At 38.8% G+C, this 25,256-nt stretch overlaps 2 protein-coding genes across 2 annotated transcripts in view; both read right to left on the minus strand.

The window, feature by feature from the left end:
* The window catches only part of LOC106057274 (phosphonoacetaldehyde hydrolase-like), a 284,305-nt gene that overhangs the window by 59,099 nt on the left and 199,950 nt on the right, over positions 1–25,256 (minus strand). The gene's annotated exons all lie outside the window — the stretch shown is intronic.
* Positions 552–23,135, minus strand: LOC106057275 (uncharacterized). The gene is made up of 11 exons (XM_056014831.1): positions 22,882–23,135; positions 21,831–21,952; positions 20,789–20,962; positions 19,474–19,626; positions 16,439–16,630; positions 14,434–14,631; positions 12,040–12,213; positions 10,361–10,495; positions 5,544–5,639; positions 2,732–2,776; positions 552–1,140 (listed from the first exon to the last, which is right to left on the minus strand). Exons 2-11 carry the CDS (start codon positions 21,907–21,909, stop codon positions 935–937), a joined length of 1,452 nt encoding a protein of 483 aa, XP_055870806.1. The 5' UTR covers positions 21,910–21,952; positions 22,882–23,135; the 3' UTR covers positions 552–934.

Genomic DNA, 25,256 nt, shown 5'->3' on the forward strand with positions numbered 1-25,256 from the left:
GGAACTTAAAGCATACAGTAGGAAACCATGGGAATGGGACGATGACGAGGAATGGAATATTTTTAATATTTTCAAATACAAAGCAAGTATACATACAAATCAATTGTAATGCAAGGTACGTAGATCTACACCTACATATTAACAAATCGATCGTAATTCAAGTCATGTAGATCTACACCTACATATGATCGTCAACACAGTCATAAGAATTTTAAAAAAAAATTATGAAAGTTCATTTTCTTATAAAATGAAACCAATTAAATGAACAAATGCTTTTGTTTTATATATAGAGCATTCTACTGAATTCATTCTGGTCATCTGCAGTGTTACACTTTCTTTAGTCAAGACCTTCCCCCCCCTTTTTTTTTTTTTTTAAATTTGTACAACGTCCGTCCTCCGCCTCCCCCCCCCCTCCCTCCAAGTAGTTAATTCAGATAATATTCATAGCAATATACACCTAGTCTATATATATATATATATATATATATATATATATATATATATATATATATATATATATATATATATTATATATATATTCTATGAGGTCACTTCTCTTCTGACAGCAAATCCAATGCTACCAGACTTACTCGACTGAGTGACTCGGAAAGCCGAAATAATGTGAATACGTTATTAGCCGCTGTTAGTACAGCATATTCGTCTATTTGCTTCATATAGGACATATATATTTGGGTATAAAAATGAAATTTAAAGTACTCGGACACACGAATAATAGTAAAACAAAAGTTATAAAGAAAGATCAAATAAAAACAAAGCTGACATACGTAATTAGTTTTACTAATTGAAATTAAAGTCATTAGTCGTGGTACTATTATATATGTCAGTGTAACAATTGTAAAGCTTTTTAAAAACTTGTCCAATCGTACTGTACGTAGTTTGTACAGAGGGCACGTATGAGTCACTATCACAAAGTTTAGGCGACACTCTCCGACCTAATCCTGCTCAACCGTCTGGCTGGAGGTAGGCCTATAGACTCGCCAACCACCTTCAAATTCATAATGGAATCTCGCTTGGTGAGGCTTACAAATAACAGGCAGAGCGTGATTGTGGTGAGTGCTGCCCCTGCCACAACTAGATACACCATCCAGACTTGGAAGCGTTCTTCCCCTTTGGAAGGCACTGTTCAAAGATAGGATCATGTTTGTTTTTTGTTTTTTTTAGAACAAATAATTTTATGCCAAACAGATGGGAATTCAGTTTGACTCCAACTCCAACCGAGCAATACTACTATTATTATTATTATTATAGCTTTTATATAGCGCTACTTTCATGCTTATAGCATGCTCAAAGCGCTTTTGGTCCAATCTCATTTGTGGACCAGTGGGGGGGGGGGGAGGGGGGTATCTAGGAGTTGGTTTTCCGTGCTGCCTTTAGGCGCTCAGTAAAGGCAACTCTGCTCGAGTCGGGTGTCGAACCTCGAGCCCCCTTCTAGGTAGCCAAGCCAAGTTCAAGCGCACTTGGCTTCTCGACCACGCTTCCTATAACAATAACAACATAGACGTGAATGCTAACATACACACAACTGAAAAAGACACACCGAACCAGCGCTTGATGAATTAGGCTCTTATGTGACCATGATTGAGCTTGAAACCTCAGACAAAAATGGAATAAATGAATTTTTAAATAACCCGGTTCTAGCCATAATGTAATGGAGCCAATCATTTCGCGTCCAGATCTGATTTAATGGGGGCAAATTGTTTTTAAGGATTTTATATGTCGTTCAAAGGCATCTTTTATGGTTCCCGCAGGTTATCATTGCCGGAAGTGGCAATGGATATAAGCTATTCTCGTGGAATTTAGTGACTCTAGCTTTTTTCTTTGTATTGTAAAATGTTTTGTTTTACATAATTCGGATGTTCCTTCAGAGTTGAAGATAGTTTACTTCCTAGTCCAAACCTCCCGCAGGACGACGGGGGATGGGAGCGGGCAGGGTTTGAACCCTCGCCCGTCGATAAATCCGAACGACAGTCCAGCGCGCAAACCGCACGACCAGGCAGCCATCCAGAGGTTGGAGGAAAGGTTTTAACATCAAAACCTCCTTATTGGCTGCGCTCTTCGAATTTGTGGACTGTATTTTTCCTTTAGTTTTTTAAATTGTAGAGGTTTTTACTCCAAAACTCTCTTGGCTACGCTCATGCAGTATTTCCTGTATTTAAAACTAAAAAATGCACATTCTGAAGGTTATTATCCTGCAACTCTTCTAACAAAAAAAATAAATAAATCTGCTATTCACTTCTTTTCATTAATGAAACCCAACGACTGGTAGAAATGGAACACACTAGTTTGACTGTAGTTTTTTTTTAATTGGAGGAGGCAAGGGTAACCACAAACCCCCCTCTTGGCTACACTTATGAAATTTAGTATTTGTAGCTTTGCTTTTTCCTTTTGTTGGAAAAGGGGGGACGGGGCTAACCTCAAAACCCCTCTTGGCTACACTCATGAAATTTAGTATTTGTAGCTTTGCTTTTTCCTTTTGTTGGAAAAAGGGGAGATGGGGCTAACCTAAAAAACCCTCTTTGCTATGATCATGGACTTTAAATTGAGGAGGGAGCTTTTAAAGCAAAAAAAAAAACAACAACCCAACTACGCTCATGGAATTCAGTGAAAATTTATTGAAGAGTTTGGGGGGGGGGGGTAGTTTGAAATAATTTGATTGCAATGACTACTCTGAAAACGCTTGAAAAATGTAAAAGCTATTAAATTCACTTACTTATAGAACGATCGTCTGCTGTTGCATTGTCTGCCATACTTTCATCTGAGGAGGGAAAAAAACACAACGTTTTGGTTTTTTTTTTATTCAGTCCTTAAAGAGCTATTATAAAGAGTAGTGATAGTCACACAATGCGTTTCATACGTGTCCGAAATGATGCTGGCAATATGTCAAAACATTGTTTGAGAATCACTGTGACACGTTGTGAACTGTGGTCACACACAAAAAAAAAGCGTGCCATTCGCACGTGGAAGTTTAAGTCTCGGTCTGGATCTGCCCATGTGGTCAGACGAGCAGTAGTGACTTGGTCCTCAGAGAGGAAGGACATACGTTTTTGTTCTATAAGAGTAGGAGACTTATACGAAGTGTCTTTGTGAAGTGATTCTTATTCTAAACTTATGATTTGTGAGATATGAGTTGTTCCGGAACCTATATTCCATTGTTCTCTGAGCCTATGTATTTATTTTATTTCATATTAGTAAATGTGCATCGTCTGCTAACCAATGAGTTAATTAGTGATGTCTAATGTCAGTTGTGCTACTCTAGTTCTGTTGACATTGTTTATATGAGTAGCTTGAATGATTCCCCTTGACTGAGGGATTGAATGTTGGGAATGTTATGTGTGTTAACAAAGTGTATAAATAAATTCACTCATGAATCTGGTGTTATAGTGTTGGCGTTGTTTATAGATCTATTAATTGTAGCGTTAATAGTTTAACATCCGCGTCAGTAGAAGTGAAGCAACTCAAGAGAGAAGAGAGGACATATTTATTTAGCATGCAGCGGACACATTAATGATTAGTACACTCCTAAGTACCAAAACAGGTGTTCCACAATATCATCAAGGAAAATTGTGCGTAAGTTGCTTATTAATCTTCTTTCAAAAATAATTTCAACCTACATCTGGTGCCTGGTGACCAGATGTCCACACCTAGGCGTCCGTCTGTCACGCTTTTCATACAATGTCCTGGTGGGACGGCAAATATCCCGCTTTGATAAAAATAAAATTCGATCAAAGACTTTGTTTCTAAATATGATTTAGCGCAGTGCCTTTTAATTAATAACTTCAAAGTTACCACACTGACACGTTTGCTTCTTAATCCAAGGCTTCTGTGTATGAGGCTCATCTTATCTTATCTTATATAATACAGACGTTACTTCAAAAAAAGGCTTGAGTAATTCTTCTACTTTGAGTCATTCTACCTTCTTTTCTAAAACTGATGGTCGACTTTTTGTTGACCAATGAAAAGAAACAGCTATAGATAGAAGCACTAAAAAAAGACTTCTAATCTTGAAGTGTAAATTGGACACCGAAAACTCCAGAGATTCTTTCAAAATAATAGACCTAAGTGACACCATCTTGCAAGAGCCGAAACTTTACAAGGAGAAACATGCGGCCATGAATAACGTAATACTCTCAGATCAACAGACTCGCTAAATAAAGAAGGTACAGCTGAGAGGAGAGATAATGTAGAACTAATCGAAATTCCAAATACCATTTTTCTTTTTTCCATGTTTTAAATGCACTATTGTAATGACGTATTGATTGTTGAAAGCTTATTTATTTGGTCTATCTGAGAAAAGCCTTTTTTTTTAACTCCCATCACAAGAAAGATGACGCCTATTATAAGCTATTCCGACAAGATCAACGTCTAATATTTCGCCTCAGAACTGGACACATCAGAATGAGACAACATATGTACCGGATGCTCAAAATTGGAGATAGTGAAGTCTGCCTATGTGGAGTGTCACCAGAGAATGCCGACCATGTCCTCCAAAACTGCTCTCTTTACCAAGAGGCCAGAACAAGACACTGGCCCCAAAGCACCCCTATACAAAGAAAACTATATGGAGAGCTCCCTGATTTGGAAACCACTGTACAGTTCATCTCATACATTGGTCTGGTCTAGTCATCTGAACACTCCAACATAAGAATGGAAACAAAGAAGAAGAACGCCCCCATGGTCGACATGCGTCCCGCTTTTGCTTCCGGAATATCCAGTCACCTTAACATATAGTTTTTAAAGATAGCAATGAGTACGTAGAACAGAATCAACATTGTACCTTACTGTCATGGGAGACAACAAAACTAAAGCCTATCTAAATAATCTAACTATATTACTAATGAAAAAATAAGAGGTTATTTCCCCTCTTTGAACACGTAGGTCTTGATCAATATATAGTTCGCCCATCGTGGTTCGATAGTGACCACTTTTGTTATCCAGGGGGCTGAGGACTTTGCACTGGGGTTTTGTGCCTACTCATGTGGCTGGTGAGACCTATGTGAGCCCGGAAAGTTCGGCTGCACACTGAGCAGGTTATTCCAGCTGGAGCTAGTGTCTTTTGGTGTTGCTTTTCTTCTCTGGCGTTTTTCTTCTGCCAGCGCTGTTCTCTTTTCCTCAGCAACCTGTGCGCCAGTTTTCACACTATATTACTAAGAAAAAAGACAGTGTTATTTCCCCTCTTCTAAAACGTATGTCTTGATCACTATGTAGCGATATAACAACAAAATTCTTTAGTATCTTTTTTGAAAAGATGTAGGCTATATAGTTTAAAAAATGGTGTATCTTTGACAATGTAGTATCTTATTTGAAATAGGTGTATCTTGTTTGAAAATCCAGTATGCTTATTTAATTTTAAAAAGGGGGATAGCTTTCATATGACCTCAAGTTACCGTTGCACCTAATTTAAGTTCAGGTATTTGAAAAAATTAGATTTTCATTACCGCGTCAAAAGAGAAGACAGGTGAGTGGAAAGAAGTGCATGAAAGAAAGAGGTTGAACTGAATGAGGAAGAAATGAAAGATACCTACATGAAATGCATTTAGTTGATTGATTTGGCTTGCATCCTTCTAAACAGGCACCTTTCAGGTTTTCACAAAGTCCTAAGCCACTACAGTAAGGACAAGCTGTGGAGTAATGACATTTTTATTGTTGATGTTACAAGTAATGATTTTTTTCAGTTGATGTTACAAGTAATGAATTTTTTAGTTGATGTTACGAGTAATGAATTTTTTAGATGATGTTACGAGTAGCCTAATGAATTTTTAAGTTGATGTTAAGAGTAATAAATATTCTAGTTGATGTTACGAGTAATACATTTTTTACTTTTTATTCTTAGTTGATGTTACAAGTAACGGTATTAAATATCTTCGTTCATGCTACGAGTAATGATTTTTTTTTAGTTGATATAACGACAAGTTGCGAGTAATGAATATTTAGTTTTAATGTTACGAGTAATGATTTTTTTAGTTAATATTACAAGTAATGATTTTTTTAGTTGTTACTATTATTGCATCTTTTAGTTGATGTTACGTCGGAATTAAGTGCTTTATACGTCTTTTTATCTCAGAAGTTGAAACCGATGACCCCAATTCCAAAGTATGCCGGAAAATCGTAATTAGGCAAAGAAATAAGTGAATGAATATATCAACAAGGCTTTATAACATTCTAATGTTACGCCTTAGATCTAGACTTGGAACACAGAGCGAAAACTGTTCCTGAACATTAGTTTAATAAACTCTTACATGAGGAAGACCTACATTCGGAAATACCCGAAGACTCATAGTCCGATCCAGACGAATATTTTCTAGTCTAGCCAAATTTAAATGAATTTTTTTTTATAATTTAAAAATTGTAACTGTCAAAGTAGAGTTTTGCCAGTGTGGCTAACGAGCTAGTAATTCTTTCTCAGCGATATGCATCAACTTTCAAATTTTCTAGGAAAATTGTTCGAGTCGTTTTAGAGAATCGCGTCCACCCACCCTTTGCCCACTCCGAAAAGTGTGACTTGAATAGAGGTATCGCAAAAATAGACATACAATAAATGAAAGCCAACTGGGCCAAAGTAAAAACAGCCTCGACACTATCCACACATCCTTCCTCCGAGACTATCCACACACCTTTCCTCCGACACTATCCACACGCCTTTCCTCCGACACTACCCACACACCTTTCCTCCGACACTATTCTCACGCCTTTCCTAAGAAAACTACCCACACACCTTTCCTCCGACACTATCCTCACGACTTTCCTCCGACACTACCCACACACCTTTCCTCCGACACTATCCTCACGCCTTTCCTCCGACACTACCCACACACCTTTCCTACGACACTATCCTCACGCCTTTCCTCCGACACTATCCTCACGCCTTTCCTCCGACACTACCCACACACCTTTCCTCCGACACTATCCTCACGCCTTTCCTCCGACACTACCCACACACCTTTCCTCCGACACTATCCTCACGCCTTTCCTCCGACACTACCCACACACCTTTCCTCCGACACTACCCACACACCCTTCCTCCGACACCATCCACACACCCTTCCTCCGACACTATCCTTACGCCTTTCCTCCGAAACTACCCACACACCCTTCCTCCGACACTATCCTCACGCCTTTCCTCCGACATAATCCTCACGCCTTTCCTCCGACACTACCCACACACCTTTCCTCCGACACTATCCTCACGCCTTTCCTCCGACACTATCCTCACGCCTTTCCTCCGACACTACCCACACACCTTTCCTCCGACACTATCCTCACGCCTTTCCTCCGACACTACCCACACACCTTTCCTCCGACACTACCCACACACCCTTCCTCCAACACCATCCACACACCCTTCCTCCGACACTATCCTTACGCCTTTCCTCCGACACTATCCACACACCCTTCCTCCGACACTACCCACACACCTTTCCTCCGACACTACCCACACACCCTTCCTCCGACACTATCCTTACGCCTTTCCTCCGATACTATCCACACAGCCTTCCACCGACACTACCCACACACCTTTCCTCCGACACTAACCTCACGCTTTTCCTCTGAAACTATCCACACACCTTTCCTCCGACACTATCCTCACGCCTTTCCTCCGGCACTATCCACACACCTTTCCTCCGACACTACCCACACACCCTTCCTCTGATACTACCCACACACCCTTCCTCCGACACTATCCTTACGCCTTTCCTCCGACACTATCCACACACCCTTCCTCCGACACTACCCACACACCTTTCCTCCGACACTACCCACACACCCTTCCTCCGACACTATCCTTACGCCTTTCCTCCGATACTATCCACACAGCCTTCCACCGACACTACCCACACACCTTTCCTCCGACACTAACCTCACGCTTTTCCTCTGACACTATCCACACACCTTTCCTCCGACACTATCCTCACGCCTTTCCTCCGGCACTATCCACACACCTTTCCTCCGACACTACCCACACACCCTTCCTCTGATACTACCCACACACCCTTCCTCCGACACTATCCTTACGCCTTTCCTCCGACACTATCCACACACCCTTCCTCCGACACTATCCTCACACCCTTCCTCCGACACTATCCACACACCTTTCCTCAGACACTATCCACACACCCTTCCTCCGACACTATCCCCACATCCTTCCTCCGACACTATCCTCACGCCTTTCCTCCGACACTATCCACACACCCTTCCTCCGACACTATCCTCACACCCTTCCTCCGACACTATCCTCACACCCTTCCTCCGACACTATCCTCACACCCTTCCTCCGACACTATCCACACATCCTTCCTCCGACACTATCCTCACGCCTTTCCTCCGACACTATCCAAACACCTTTCCTCCGACACTATCCTCCCTACCTTTTTCCGACACTATCCTCACGCCTTTCCTCCGACACTACCCACACATCCTTCCTCCAACACTATCCTCACACCTTCCTCCGAAACTATCCACACACCCTTCCTTCGACACTATCCACACACCCTTCCTCTGACACTATCCACACAACCTTCCTCTGACACTATCCACACAACCTTCCTTCGACACTATCCACACACCCTTCCTCTGACACTATCCACACAACCTTCCTCTGACACTATCCACACACCTTTCCTCTGACACTATCCACACAACCTTCCTCTGACACTATCCACACACCCTTCCTCTGACACTATCCACACAACCTTCCTCCGACACTATCCTCACGCCTTTCCTCCGACACTATCCAAACACCTTTCCTCCGACACTATCCTCACGCCTTTCCTCCGACACTATCCTCCCTACCTTCCTCCGACACTATCCTCACGCCTTTCCTCCGACACTACCCACACATCCTTCCTCCGACACTATCCACACACCTTCCTCCGAAACTATCCACACACCCTTCCTTCGACACTATCCACACACCCTCCGATACAGTGTGACTTAGTATGGAACGAAATTGAGAAAAGACTAAATGTGGCTCCAACAAAATGGCTAAGACGGATTTATTGGAGTACATCTCAGAGATCAGGTCTCAAACAAGGAAATGCTCTGCCGAACTGGGAGTCGACCACTTAATGAGGTTGTGACCGAGAGTCGTATGAGGTTTCCGGGACATGTCCTCCGACAGGATGAGCTATGATTGCCAAGAGTTGCCATGAAATGGAGGAAATCCAACACAGGGACGTTCTAGTATAACTTGGCGCCCAACTTGCATGGAGGACTTCAGAGCAGTAGACACCAGGTGGGAGCAGGCTTCAAATATTGGAGACAGCTTGCCCCTCAATGCGCCGAACGAAGCAGGAGAATGTAAATCCCAGTAAATGTCCATTATTGCCCAATACGCGACGACTTGACGGACTTACGATGGAGCAGGTGGGGGGTAGTCTAATATCTATCTATGTTGAAGAAAGTGCATATTAACTATGGTGGGCATGTACATCGCGCTCGCTTTAAAAGACTTCCCAAAGCGATGCAACAGTTTGGAGGACTTAAGTTATATTTGCGAATTAAAATAGTTTAAAGAAACAAATTTGTACGATATCTATCCAATAAGATAAGGGTATCCAATAAGATAAGACTGTCCAATAAGTGGAACCTGGCTTCGGATCTCAAAAACGGTTCTAACGATTTTCCTTACAATAATTTTATTTTACAGTTGATGTTTATAGCTGAGAATAGAATTACTAGCTCGTTGCTGAACGGGGCGAGGGGAGAGGGGTAAACAAATCTTCCATTGTTTTGTAATCTAACATTCATCATTCATTAGTTATTACGAGAAAAACAAACGCTCCGTACATTATATAAAGGAGGTATAGTCTTCTTAACAAAATAAAATAGTTTTTTTATCTGATCTTTTTTTTTTTTTGCGAGATATAAATTAAAAGAGGGGCATGGTGTGGTGAAGCGCTTCAGTTCCGAACCGAGAGGCCTCGAGTTTCAAATCTTATAAAGCTTCGGCATTTTTAGGACGCCAGCCAACTCTAAGTGGTACCTGTCATTACGTTGGGGGCAGTAAATAGAGTTTGGCAGTAGTGCTGGCCACATGTCACCCTCGTTAACGGTCGGCCGTAGACACATATGACTTTTACACCATCCGCCCGTAGATCGCAAGTTCAAGACATTAATCAGTAAAAAAAAATTAATAAATTAATTATTAGTAATTAATTATTTTGTTTGATATCGAATGAGGGAAATAATTTGTACATTATTGAAAGATAAACTTTTAAGGATGGGGTTCTTCTCCTTTAGATAAGCTTTTTTTCTTTGAAAAGGATTTTTATATTTTGATTGTTTTAACCTAAGTTATGTAGGCAAAGAAGATGGTTCTATGACTAAAATGTTGGCTGTTTACCTTCTTTGCAATCAGTGCCGTAACGGTAAGGTCCGCAGCTGGCGCAAGTGTCATGGAGCAGGTCACAACGTCGCTGTGGGCAGTAGTCTTTACATTGCCACGAACAGTCTAGTCCATGGAAACCTTTCTGACAATCTGAAAGACAATTTTGGTCTAACATTGCGACAGTCTAATCCATGGTAACCTTTCAGGTAATCCAAAAAGAAGAACTTTTTTGTCTCCCAGACTTTGGGATCTGTATGGTATACGATGTAATATTTATATGCTTCTATGGCCAACGGTTTCATATGGCCAAACCTTTACTTTCTCCAACTAATCACTGACACCCTTACAGCATTTAGTATGTATATAAGTCGAATCAAATTTAAAACAACAATTAGAAATTAGAAAACATTGTTTCGTGCTATAAAAGCGGACCAACAATATCTACCGTCAGAGAGTACACATATGCTTAAAGTAAAGTTTCTTCCTTAAGGCCATTGAATGAGAGATTGGCGTAGTCGAGAGGCTAAGTGCGCTTGAACTTGCTTGGCTACTTATGAAGGGCGCTCAAGGTTCGACACCCGACTCGGGCAGCACGGAAAAAACCTTCTCCTAGATACCCCGACCCCCCCCCCCCCCACTGGTCCACAACTGAGATTGCTATAAGCATGAAAGTAGCGCTATGTAAAAGCCAAAATTTAATTTAAAAACAAAACACCAATTATTAAGAGAACCATAGTCGCTATATAAGTTGTATGACAGAGGCATTGTCTTTCTTCTGTAACAAAGTGTTGAAATGTAATAGTAAGTTAAACCTACTTTAAAACGAATAGTAATCTTGTAAACTACATTTTCATGAACCTTTATTATATTGCGGAAATTTTTTTTTTTTTTTTTTTTTTTTTTTTAGGATTGGAATAAAAGATAGAGTGGTAAAGCGCTTGGCTTCCGAACCGGCGTTCACGGGTTCGAATCCTGGTGAAGACTGGGATTTTCAACTTTGGAATCTTTGGGCGCCTCTGAGTCCACTCAGCTCTAATGGGTACCTGACATTAGTTGGGGAAAAGTAAAGGCGATTGGTCGTTGTGCTGGCTACATGACACCCTTGTTAACCGTAGGCCACAAAAACAGATGAACTTTACATCATCTGCCCTATAGACCACAATGTCTGAAAGGGGAACTAGTTAGGCCAGGTTCACATCTAACTTTACATTCACTTTCACCTATCCTTTGATCTGCGGGACCGTTGGGGCACTACACAAGATCTGTTAACCTTCTTTCTCCATTCTTATCTCTCATTTGTCTTTGATATAATTTCATTCGGATGTTCTTTCTGAAAATATTGAAACCTGCCTGGGTGGACCACTTCGGGGGGCCGATTTTGAGTTTGTGTTTCTACACAAACTGTCTTTTGTAACCTTGTTATATTTACTTTTGTGAATCTATTATTAAAATTAGGTTATATCGGGCGTTTATAACGTGTGTGTTCAATATTTTCATATGATTTCAAGTTGAGAATTAAAAGTGTTTTATATCGTAGAGAAGATTTCTGTTCTTTCGTCATGGAAATAAATATATCCGGCAATAAGGCCAAGTTTGGGGTCAGCGGACATAGTTTTGAAAATATACACACAAAAAAAAACCAACATATTCACAGCCACACAAGCGCGTTGTAATAGAAGGATAGCCTTTGTTACCTCCTAAGACGACAATCTCACACAAAGTTAAGTCTACAGATTTTGACTTGATAGATATAGTTGGAGATACAAGATGAAGGAGTAAGTTCCACTCCTGTTGGTGAGCTTGCAAGCTGGTGCTGTTCTCTTTCAATGATAGATGATTTGGTCCTGATGACACATTCATTTCACAATCTGAAAGTCAGCAAGAGTTCAGTTCTAAGATAATATTCCAAGATAGTATGTTAAGATAATATTTTAAAATTATATTCTAAGACAATAATCTAAGATCATATTCTAAGATAAAAATTCTAAGATAATATTCCAAGATGATATTCTCAGATAATATTCTAAGATAATATTCTAAGATGATATTCTAAGAATATTCTAAGATGATATTCTAAGATAATATTCTAAGATACTATTCTAAGATAATATTCTAAGATGATATTCTCAGATAATATTCTAAGATAATATTCTAAGATGATATTCTAAGATAATATTCTAAGATGATATTCTAAGATAATATTCTAAAATAATATGCTTAGATAATATTCTAAGATGATATTCTAAGATAATATGCTAAGATAATATTCTAAGATAATGTTCTATAAAGTTCGTGGTATTTTACATCTTACAAAACTATGTATCATTTTACCAACTTTGCGTGTAAAAAAAAAAGGTGCCATCCCTCATTGACGCAACTAGAAATTTAGGGGCTCCGGGGGGCTTGACATTTTTAGGGACCCCGCATTTCGAAATTCGACATGATATGAGGTCGTATGTACTTAGTAAATATAAGTCTAAATTCAAATTGGTACAGTATAAAAGTAAAATTAACAAAAAAAGTAATTATATATTGAATAATGCCGTTGATAATGCACAAGTGACACATCTCAGTTCATATCGCCCTCACGTCGTGCTTTCTGTGCAGCAAAGGCATCTATTACATCATCTAGATCAGTGATGCCCAACCTTATTCATCCTGCGGGCCATTTATATTTCCGACACTCATGTCACTGGCCACATGACCGATAAGGTACAAAAAACGAAATGAAACTGACTTGAAACTATTTGATTAGAAACTTACATTCATGATTAGACATTGGAAAGTTTTTCTTTTTTTTACGCGTCGGAAAGTGACTTCATTTCTCTACATAAAATGTGAGCCACATTTTAGCTAGTTTTACCGCCAACTCATTTTCTTTTCTCTTTTTCATAACTTTCCCCATTAATCCTCCAATCTCTAGAAGTAGTTAACAATCTTTTATTTGCGGCTCACACCAAGAGTGCCGTCATATTTGTTCATAATACTGTTATACATGGGGTTGTTTTTTTAAACAGCCACATTTTATTTACAAATCAAATATGTTGGCATATTATCATGTTTCAATAGCAAAGATCCGTTCACTTTTCCTGGTAAATTCTACATTTAGAGTCCCATTTCGTAAACAAAAAATGATAAAGGTCATGTTACAAACCCATCAGAGAAAAGTGAGAGCCCTAACGTTTGTAAAAATACATTTTTCAAACTTTTTTTTATAAAGGGGGGATTGTCTACAATTTGTGCTGAGGTCTCAGCGGGCCGGATAGAACCACGTCGCGGGTCGGATCTGGCCCGCGGGCCGTACTTTGAGCATCACTGATCTAAATTAATGCTGTCTAGTAGTTTTGACTCCACGTGAATAGTAAGATTGCATGGCAGTAGCGTAATATTTAATATAAAAATAAAATTAGGACATTCATTTGGGGGCCCCCTCAAGATGGGTCCCGAGGGGGACTTTCAAATTTGGACCCCCCTCCTCACCCCCTAGCCACGCCACTGCCAACCCTTGATACACAACCGCGGTCACAGGGTAGGTGCGTTTTTAGCCTTTTCCCTACTTCTGCTTCTTACGTTTAACAAACTCATTTAGCTCTGCGGAGTTCAGCTTTACACTTACAACCTTTGACCTTAAAACTTAGTTAAAAACAAATGGGCAACTAACTAGCGGTCATTTATAAGATCTGATACATAGACTAAGTCATTGCCACGCAACGAGATAGTGTTAAAATTACAGCTCAATTCTGTTTTGGTTCGTTAACAAAAAGGAATCTCATATTAGCTAGGGATTTAGGGGCCCGATGGGGCTTGACCTCTTCAGGGGGGCACCTGCATTAAAAAAAAACATTCGACATCATGACAGGAGATAATTGTGTAATATTTAATGTAAAAACAAATTTCGGAACTCATTTTGGCCTCCGCCTCAAGTAGGGCCTGGTCTGGGGGGGGGGGGGATTTTCAAATTTGGACTTCCCTCCTCCACGCCACTGTCCTCGACATTGTTTATTTTATCGTAGAACACCGGTTAATGTCTTGTTGTTTTTTTCAAGCAAATCTCGTGCATACTCCCAGACAGACCCAAGCGTACCTACCATCACAACCGTAAAGTATGACCTTATGTATTCTGACCATACCGGTCAGGCTTACGGAGAATCTCGGGTCCGTGTCATTAGCGCTGAAATGAAAGCAGATGGTGTTGGATGGCGTATGACTGTCAACAGCTTTGTCGGCAGTCTGGTCTGCATCACTACTTGAAGAATTCGCTGACGACCTGGCAACCAGATTCCTCCCTTAAATGAGTCAGACAAGCAATTAAAAAAAAAAAGGCTATTTCCATTTGAACAGGAATTTAAACAAGCGAAATAGAAAAAATACTTTAAAAAAACAACAAAAGATTCTATAAGGAAAAGAACTGTACAATTACTGCCATATCTCTCAATAGTGCATGATTTATCTTTTGTTCAACAAGATTAATTAATTAATTATCACTAATTAATTGACTATGCCGCTTAATTGATTTACGTTGTGACTGACTATATTTTGCCTTGGACGATGAATGATTTTATAAAGTTTCAACTTGATCCGAGAATAACATGGGAAGTGGGGAAAAATAGAGTGTACAAAATTTCTACCAGACAGAGTGAGATGACATAACATTTGTAGAAAATAAAGAAATATTTTCTTTCAATAAACCTAGGGGGGTGCCTAAAGAGTGTAAGAGTATTTCAATTTCACTGTGCGGGGTGGTAAAAGAACTCCCACAACCTTGTGTGACGTACCTCATGGGATAGTTTCAAAAAATGGCGAGTCCTGCACAGTTAGCCAGATATAGAAAAGGAAAATGGCAGTGGGTCCTTGTGTGCCTTCGCCCGCGTCTTTAGTGCAGTGCGGAGTGACCGAGTCACTGGAAAGGACAGTGTCAACCCAGACACATGTAAGACCTTCTTCCAGACAGAAGACTCAGTTCATTCAGGCCGGCGAGATGGAGCTCTTCTTGGTTTTTGCTGACTTAGACTTTCGGCTCAACTCTACCTAACAGTTTCAAATTGGTGCTATGTTCCACTGACAGTTTCAAATTGGGGCTATGTTCCACAGACAGTTTCAAATTGGTGCTATGTTCCAATCTGTTTTGTAAAGCTGTGAGATGAGAATCTATTTGAGAGAAGGTTTCCGTGCTGCCTTTGGAGGCTAAGCAAAGTCTTCTTTGATAGCAAAGTCTTCTTTGATAACCAAGCGTATTTTGCCACCCAGCCTTATATCGATCGATTTGATTTGTTCCCATGCTGTATATTGTTTATTTTGCCAAGGAGCCTCCTTTTTTTTCCTTACTTAAGAATAAAGTTATACGCTCCCCCATACATTCCTTCGGTCAGCTAATATCTAGTATGTTGAAGTATAAGGCCCCCTTAGAATGTCACACGACAGCTCTCACGACTATGGCGATAAAAAATGTGGTAAGTACAAATTCGTCACATAAGCCCACTCACACACACACACACACACACACACAGTCAGACACACAATGCTACACTAAATGTAAAGACCACAGTTTAGTACTGTCTCATTGACTCATTCTATACGATCCTGTTATAAGACCAGAACGTGTAACCCCAAAACTTCAATGACATTTTGTCAGCAAGCTCTGCCATAGCCCTAGGTCACCTCAACATCAATAGGGGTGTCTGCGTACACTGACCTTCAAATTCAACGACAGGGTGCCACAGTCACGCATCAAAAGTCTAACTGCACACAACCGACCCTACCACCCAATCGCCGTGCTATTCAGGTTTGTTTCATCCGAGTCATCACGGATATCAGTATTACGGAGTCAGTTGCGTAGCTAGGGTGGGGGGGGGGGGGAGAGGAGGGAATTTTAAAATCCCTCCAGGTCCCCCATCTGAAGGGAGCTCCCAAATAATTGTTTCCAATTTTTTTTACATTAAATATTAAATATTACGCTTAATGCAGGTGCCTCCAAAGAGATCAAGCCGCCCCCCGGGCGCCTAAATGATGGCAAATTCCTAGCTACGCACTGCACGGAGTACCGCCTAAATTCCCATTAAGAGTGACGCTAACCACCGTTCTAGCTGGCACTACCTCCGCTGATGTAGATGCCGCAGACGTCAACATCGCCGTACCAGATGACTTCCACCTCCGTGTACAGTTCAGAGGTGTAGCAGTGCACGTCCATCGTGGTGGAGGAGATGTACATGTAGCTGAACGTCTCGCAAGATCTCTTCGTCTTAAAGTCGCCGCCGCTGAACTGGACATCAACACTGGTCATTTTAGCTGAGACATAGCAACAAATGCGTTATTTAAATTGTTTTTATTTCACAGTGCTGACCATTGCAAAAACATTTTAACTAGTACATCTATATTAAAGTACTTTGTTTATTATAATTATTATAATTTAAATTATATAGAGCTATTCTTCTTCTTCTTCTTCTTGAAACTGTCAGGTAGAGTTGTGCCTTCAGCTCTTGGAACTCTAAGCCAGCAAAAGTGAACAAGAGCTCCCTCTCACCGGCCTGAATGAAAACAGTGTACACTGTTCTGTCTGGCGGGTGGGTCACATCTTACAAACATTAACACGAAAGCTAAAATGACAAATTAATCTAAAAAAGTTTTGAATAAATAAGTCTTAATGTTCTTCTTGAATACACGGGGGAAAAAAACGCAGATCGTATTTCCTTATTTTGTTACCGTATAGAACCCCCCGCCCGGCCCTAAAAACAAAAACAAAAAAAAACAAGCCAAATATAAAACATCTTAAAAAAAAAACAAAGCCTATCAAAGGGGAAGAATTCCGCCCTTACATCTATATCTATCAATGATGTAAAATTTATTTCCCTTACAACATAATTAATTATCAATAATTTATTTTTGTACATTGTTTTTTTTAAATTAGGTACAATGTGGAGAATATGTGTCGGAGAAATGGTATTAACAATTATTGAAAAGTACAAAACCTAACAAATTTAGCCATATCTGTGAATATTAAAGGACTATTAAATAATTGGTTACTCTTTAAATATAGAGTCACTTCTTGTCTATGCCAACGGATAAGTGTGCGAAGTTTCAATTCGAACCGAGAAGGGATGTGGGTGAAATGACACAATTTTTACCAGACAGACTGACAGCCAGACAGACAGTGTTAGCTGATATAAACTTTGTAAAAACCTCTTGCTGTAATAAATTAGCCTCAAATAAACTCTACAGCAGCCCAAATACGTTCCATTTTTTTGCCTAAATATAGACAAATCAGAGGCGCAGTGGTTGAGCAAAAAACGCTTTGCTTCCGAACCTGGATACGAGGTTCGAATCCGGACGAAGACAAGGATTTTTAATTTCGGGATCTAACCCAGCACTAATTGGTACCTGATATTAGTTGGGAAAAATGTAGATGCGGTTGGTCGTTGTGTTGGCCACATGACAACCTCGTTAACCGAAGGATAAAATTTTGGTAAATAGCACACAAATATTGTAAATAGCACAAGTGCCAATGTCACCTAATTTGACGCCCAAGAACAGTTCAGGTTGTGCAGGTCACCTGAGAAGAATGTCAAGAGAACGGAGGAGCAAAACTAGTATACCGGCGAAACCCAAGGACGTCATTAAAATCCATTCTTCACCTAGATTCAAACCTTAGACCCCTCGGTTCTGAAACCAAGTGCTTTACCACTCAGCCACCACGCCTCCCCCCACAAAATTAAATATAACAGTTATTATTATTATTATTATAATGAAGAGGCTAAAAACGAACTAATTGTCATCTCATTTAATTTAGTTGCAGTGTGACATGGAATAGTTTTGAAGCACGATATACACTCTATATCTGTGCTTCGGAGATTTCACGTGGAGAACAAGAATCCACAGTGGCATTATGGGAAGAAAATCTCGTGTTGAGGTTTTGACCACATGCAGTAGACGCAATGTAATTGAAGGAAGACAGACGTGTCTTATGTACTGAAGTATTGAAGCATTGAAGTATTGCTAGCTGTGTGTTTGATGACATTCTATTTGGATTATGTTATACAATAATGTGAATTATTTCATGTGATGGCTGGAATTGCCAGCGAACTTTTATTTTATCTTATTGTAAATAAATATGTCTGCTAAGCAAGACTTTAGTTGATGAATTTTAATATCTGTTGTTATGTACTAACTGGAGTGAACATAAGCGACATCAAATAGTACCAAAATTCAAAGTGAAACAAGTCATCTTTAATTACATTGACATGCACAATCAAATGTCACCTAATATAGCAGTGAAACTAATATTCATTCTCTGACATTGCCAGGGTCGTATTGCATTGGAGAGAAATAAAATTTACTGTAGTCCTGTTAAAAGTGTCCTCTGAGAAATTGTCTGGTGGTGGGGCAGGTTATGCGGTACTGAGTCAAAGACCTTTTTGTAATCAACATAGCATATGTGCAGGTTTTTTTTTTTTACAAAGCTTTTATTAATTCACTCTGTCTGTCTGTGTGTCTGTCTGTCTGGCCAAAACTTTGTTAAACACGTTTTTTCTCCGACACCCAATCTCGGATCAAACTAAAATTTTGCACAATCAGTGCTTTTTTTTAGTGACGGTACGCACCGGTACGGTGTACCGGCACCTTTTTTTTCTATGTGGTGAAAAAATTATTAATTTTCTTGCGTTTTAACGTTTATTATTAATTTACTAGTAGTTAAAAGTTAGGCAATCCATCACTGAGTACCGGCATCAATTCTTTTTTTGTTTACAAAAGAATGCACTGTGCACACTTATTTCTTTTACCGGACAACGCAAGAATCAATTTTAAAAAAATCAACCAATTAGTTAATTAACTATTGATAATAAATTACTTTGATTGGTATCTCAAACAAGGGAAAGAAATAGTACTTGACTGAAGCGCTGGTATAAGCTGAATTAGTCCCCTTTATAGATTGTCGTCCGAGGATAATTACAAATGTAAGTACATGACTGATCCAAACTAATTGATACACTTTACATAAGCTTTGTTTTCTTTTTTTAAAGTATTTTTTTTGGTTGTATTTTGATTGTTCTCTTGTGTGATTGTTGTAAAATAATGTTGTCAGTTAACATTATTATTGTTATTATTACCTATTACCAAAGCAAAAGTAAACTTACTTAAATCTTCGAGAAAGAGCCTCAGAAATGTAAACGCCTGGGGTCTTTCGAACTGAACACTCTGGGAGGATCCGTTGCTCATGCTGGTACAGGTAGAATCAAGTTGGTCCAGTATTGGTCCCGTGTGTTCAATACTGTTGGGCACTATGTTCACTGTTGAAAGTGTTGTGAACGAATCGTAGAGAATTAATAAGGATATCAAAGTCAAGTAGAGAATTAATAGGATATCAAAGTCAAGTAGAGAATTAATGGGATATCAAAGTCAAGTAGAGAATTAATAGGATATCAAAGTCAAGTAGAAAATTAATAGGATATCAAAGTCAAGTAGAGAATTAATAGGATATCAAAGTCAAGTAGAGAATTAATAGGATATCAAAGTCAAGTAGAGAATTAATAGGATATCAAAGTCAAGTAGAGAATTAATAGGATATCAAAGTCAAGTAGAGAATTAATAGGATATCAAAGTCAAGTAGAGAATTAATAGGATATCCAATTTAATGCATTATAAAACTAATTGCTGGATTAGAATGAAATTAAAACCGTCTTCAGATTGAGAAAAAAAGCGTATAAACATAACAGGTACGACCCACTCTGACAGGATCAACAACTAATGCAATTTTTTTTAAAACGAGATGAGGACAAACTATCCGACCTTTAGTATAGTATTTACTTAATAATGACTTACTTAAAACGCCGAAGACAAATCAGAGATTGTACGTAGGACTAACTTTTTTGTTGTAGGCGGTAGGTTTAAGGAAAATGGAAAGCTGATTAGTAAAAGTGATACTAGATTTCACCGGCCAATAACGTATGTGTATTGAGGAGGGGGACGTTATAAAGCAGGTCTTTCCAAATCAAGTCCAAAGTTTTTGTAGGAGAAATTACGATGTGAAGGTTAAAAAAAAACACCAAATGGGGGTTCCAGAGATAGAGAGAGAAGGAAAGAGAGCGGGCCATTTCATTTCATTCTAACAGATACACTAATTCACGGGATAAAATGTATATTCGGGGGGTGGTTAAAATGTGCCCCCTTATTTAATTTAAAAAATATAAAAAAAAAAAGGAGTGGATGTTAGGGTCACAATTAACAATATAATGACTGTGAACAAATCAACGGTCGTAGCCGGTGTGTGCTGTGTACTGCTAGTATATATATATATCCCAAAAGTAAAATTTCCTATTCCCCCCCCCCCTCTCTCTATACATTTGGGTTTTGTTTCATTTATTTAGTAGTTCTTTTGTTTGCCCTCTTTCGAAATAGCACAAAAAGGCCGTTAAGTATTGAAACAGATAGAAAGCTAATTACCACCCTTACCGTACTGACATGCAGGTCCAAAGTAATTTTCCAGGCAACTCACACTGTCTTGGCATTCTGAGTATTCATTACACTTCTCCATGGAACACAAACATTTGTAATCACACTTGGGGCCCGTCCAGCCTTCGGGGCAGTGAGTGCTTATTGTAGGGTTGAACCCATCTACTGCTGTTGCTAAGGAGTTGATATAATCATTGTTTTTTTCGTTGGAGATTAAATCTGTTTCATATCTATTGATTAATTACGAAAAGTTTGAAAAAAAGTCTTAAACAAAACTTACTTGCCCCCCAAAAAAGATTTGATACACGTTTGTATTATAACAAATAATAATTAAAGAAGTATTATGGAACAATAATGTTGGCTCCAGTGCTGTTTAGGATTTGTTTTTACATGTTTCGGATGTTCTTTCAGAGTAGAAGATAATTTACTTCCAAGTCCAAACCTCCCACAGGATGACTTGGGATGGCAGCGGGCAATGTATGAACCCGGGAATATCAACCCGGGACCATCGAGAAGTCCAAACGACGGTCCAACGCGCATAGCGCATTGAAGTCGCCAGCAAGGGCCTCTCCCTTTAAGCATGGAAACATGAGTTTCGTGGATGCAAGGAAATTAGAGCTCTTTTTAGAGAAGAAGTTTGAGTTTTTGGTAGCAATGACATTTATTTGGAATCAAGAAGAAAGCAAAGCAAAGAAATATAAGTTTAAAGGATGCAATGAAATAGGTTTATTGGAAGAGTCAATTCTCATATACATGGAATAGAAACTACTAAGAAATAATTCTTTTCTCTTGGTGTAACAAACTCTAGACAATAGTTCTGAATAACTGCGCATGTGTATGTCGTATATAATGTATTTCTAATTGACGTTGCACAGCATATGAATTATTGATTTAAAAAAAACAAACTACTCAGGGATATGAATAATAGAATACTCTCGCTTTTAGGATAAAAAGAGAGAGTTTTCGCATTAGAAAATTAAAAAAAAATCAATTTTGAATTGTTTTTTTTTTAAATGAAGTATTACTCCTGTTAGAGGTTTACCTAGTTGTGCTTTCAAAACAATGGTAAGAATCAAACCGAGGCTGACTTCCGCCCAAGTTTCAAACCCGCAACACGTCATTGTTAGCCTGCTCAATATATAATTGGAAATAGTGGTCGCCGGGCTGGAAGACAAAGTTTAAAATACATTGATAAAGTGTAGTTTGGAATACTAATTCTGATGGATATTTATTTCTATGCCTTCTAAACATCAGTTACACATAACAACTGTCCGTAGAGAAATGTAATCTAATCAGTGAGGCGTAAAGCCGGACAAAGGGATGTAATAATAACAGTAATAAAATAAAAAAAAACGTAGTAATAACACAAATAAGGCACATTTCATATTCTACAGGATAGGACTAATTCGTACAAGTGCTTCTTCTTCCATAGTTCCATTAGATGATTTGAGCATCAAAAAGGCTGCCTAAATTAGCCAGGACAATCAATGACCTAGCAAACGTTAAGCCTCTAATTAACACGCATGACAAGATTAACACACTTCTAGCAATATGGAGAGCTCCCTGATTTGGAAACCACTGCGCAGTTCAACTTATGTATTAGTCTAGTCATCTGAATGGTCCAACATAAAAAAAATGAGAACAAAGAAGAAGAAGAAGGACACTTATACGAATTGGACGTACTTATCTTCTCTTCTGGAGGAGCTTCTGTAATTTATAAGATAAGATATGAATTAAAAAAAACTCACCCTGAAATTTTGTTTTTCTTTCATTGGGGTCCATAGTTACTTAATACGTTTTTAAACGAGCGGAAAAGGGCTTGGCTTCTGAACCAGGGGTCCGAAGTTCGAATCCTGGTGAGACTGGGATTTTTAATTTTGGGATCTTCGGGCGCCTCAGAGCCCACCCAGCTCTAATGGGTACCTGACATTAGTTGGGGAAAAGTAAAGGCGGTTGGTCGTTGTGCTGGCCACATGACGCCCTCGTTAACCATAGGCCACAAAAACAGATGGCCTTTACATCATCTGCCCTATAGACCACAAGGTCTGAAAGGGGAAATTTACTTTTATTACTATAATTAGTATAATACTAACCTTGCAGTGTAGGCTAAACATTGTTTCGTATTTAGATCGACCCAGACATCTTACTTTTATACTAATCAATATCTCCCCCTCTGTCTCTCTCTCTCTCTCTATCGGTCTGAGCAGAATGTGATTCCTCGTGTCAGTGCCTATGTTTCCATAACGTAAACAAAACTTTAATAGATCGTAGTCTTCAAATGGATGGTATTGGATTCATTAGTTTCTCAATTCACAATCCAAGACTTTGGACGTGTTCAAAAACAGTACGCAAAGGTACGCACACATTTATAAACTAAATCTATGAATAGAATCATCAAAAGGTCTATGGCAGTGTTTCTCAAATTTTTACTAGCAGAGCAGTATTTTGACAATTTGACAAGTGCTACAAAGTCAAAAATTACCAATGCAAAAAATATTCTAATAAAACTCACTATTGAATCACAGCGATTGGGATATTCCGATTCCCCGTCTATCCTTTATTTCTTCCTCTCTCCTTTCTTATTATCCCTCAGTCTTTCCCTCTTCACTCTTCTCATTTACTACTCAATCTCACTCTCTAATATCCACAGTTCCTACTTTTTAACGCAATATTTAATCACGTAGGCCTACCCATAAACCAGCTAAGTACAAACGAGAGCCATGCAGTCTCTTGTGTGGTAATAAGGATTAAGCGAAAAGAAAAGAAACTTCAAGACATAATGCATAGGCAAACTATGCAGCCGCCAAGGGCCTCCGCTTCTTGTAAGTTGGACGAATCGGTGGAGACAGACGGACGGACAGACAGACAGAGTTGATATAAGCTTTGTAATCATGGTTAACCTGGATCAGGAATTCGTCAACCCTTAACTCTTTCTCTCCGTAATTATTTACCACATTCTGTTGGAATCAACGTTGGTATCGTCAGTTAGGAGAGAAAGAGTTACGTCCAGCGTGTTACCACTCAGAAAGCAAGCACCCGCCCCTCGAGACCTACTTATTTTGTCACATCTCTCACGCAGAAAAACCATAGAGAGTAGCAGGGCCGTTACTAGTTCTCAATTCACAGTCCTTGCTGATTACCTTAGCATGAAAATGCAAGAGAGGTAACTCCATATTCCTTTCAAAATAAAAGAACAATCACATTGTTTCCCTTGGATTGCAATTCTATGGATTTATTTCATCATTCGATAAAAAATATTAAAACAAAATAATAATAATTAAAATAATAATAATAATAGTAATAATAATAATAATAATAGTAATAATAATAATAATAGTAATAATAATAATAATAAAAGTAATAATAATAATAATAATAAAAGAAAAAGCCGCTACCATTATTGACATCGAAGTACCATTATCTCTGAGTTGGAAAAACAACGAAAATATGGGAACCTAGGCTTGGAGATTATGCGTTTATGGAAGTTATCTAAAAAAACAATAAACCCCATTGTGATATCACCTGAGTGAGGGGTTAATAACAACTGACCTCACAGATACATTTAAGGTCCTTAACATTCCTAGGAAGATTCTCAGAGGACGGTACTGCCGCAGACCTGCCACATAACCAGAAAATTATTTTGTAGGCACTGATAAAGGGAGACTACAATGCATTTTGTTGATCCTTTAACGAAACTCGACCCCGGCTGACTACACTCACACCACTACCCCCATCTGTGCCACCACCAGGTTTATAACAATATAATAGTTTCGCAGTTTGGGGTACGGTAAACTATCAATCAGGGCCTGACTTAAGTAAATGCTTTGGCAAGATTTTCATGGAGAACATTTCCTCTCTTGAAGAGCCCAGGGGAAAAAAGTGTTTATTTATCATTAAAAAAACCCACACATCTCATCTTATCAAATACAGACGTTACTTCAAAAAAGAAGATGATTACGTCCTACGCGTCATGCATCTAGTCATGCATGTTAACCAATGACTTAAATTCTGCCAAGTCATTGGTTTTCCTGTCCGACTCAGGAAACCCAATCCATGCTCTAATAGCATAGGGAAGAAGGAGCATTTGTTCAAATTTTTCCTAGCATACGGAACGAGGAATGTGTCTTTATCTATGTGTCTTTTTGAGTATTTTATTACATAATGTTTTTGTATTTGAAGATTATGTTTCAGTGTTTTATGTATAATTGCTACTTTAGCTACACATCAAAAGAGCGAAAAATTAGACAGCAATTGATTATCAATATTTAAATTAAAAAAGGGTTAAAAATATAGGTCTACTGAATAAAAAAAAAGAGTTCTGTAAAGTTAATTTCATTATATATCTGTTTTATGTTGAAATTTGTAGGTCAATGTCAATCAGGTTATGTTGGTGGTTAGGTGACATTGGGTTCATATTGTAATAACATTTGTCAGAATGCATTCTTCTGCGTTCATACCTCTCTCATAA

This window comes from Biomphalaria glabrata, chromosome 16 (assembly GCF_947242115.1).
Source record: "Biomphalaria glabrata chromosome 16, xgBioGlab47.1, whole genome shotgun sequence".
Classification (NCBI taxonomy): Eukaryota; Metazoa; Mollusca; class Gastropoda; family Planorbidae; genus Biomphalaria; species Biomphalaria glabrata.

Bases quoted from the DNA above. Each gene is read 5' to 3' on its own strand.
- LOC106057275 (XM_056014831.1), bottom strand. From the start codon at position 21,909: ATGACGTGTTGCGGGTTTGAAACTTGGGCGGAAGTCAGCCTCGGTTTG. The intron at 20,963-21,830 runs GTAAACCTCTAA...TCAACTCCTTAG, and splicing joins TGTTTTGAAAGCACAACTAG to CAACAGCAGTAGATGGGTTC. The intron at 14,632-16,438 runs GTAGTGCCAGCT...GACTCATTTAAG, and splicing joins CGGCATCTACATCAGCGGAG to GGAGGAATCTGGTTGCCAGG.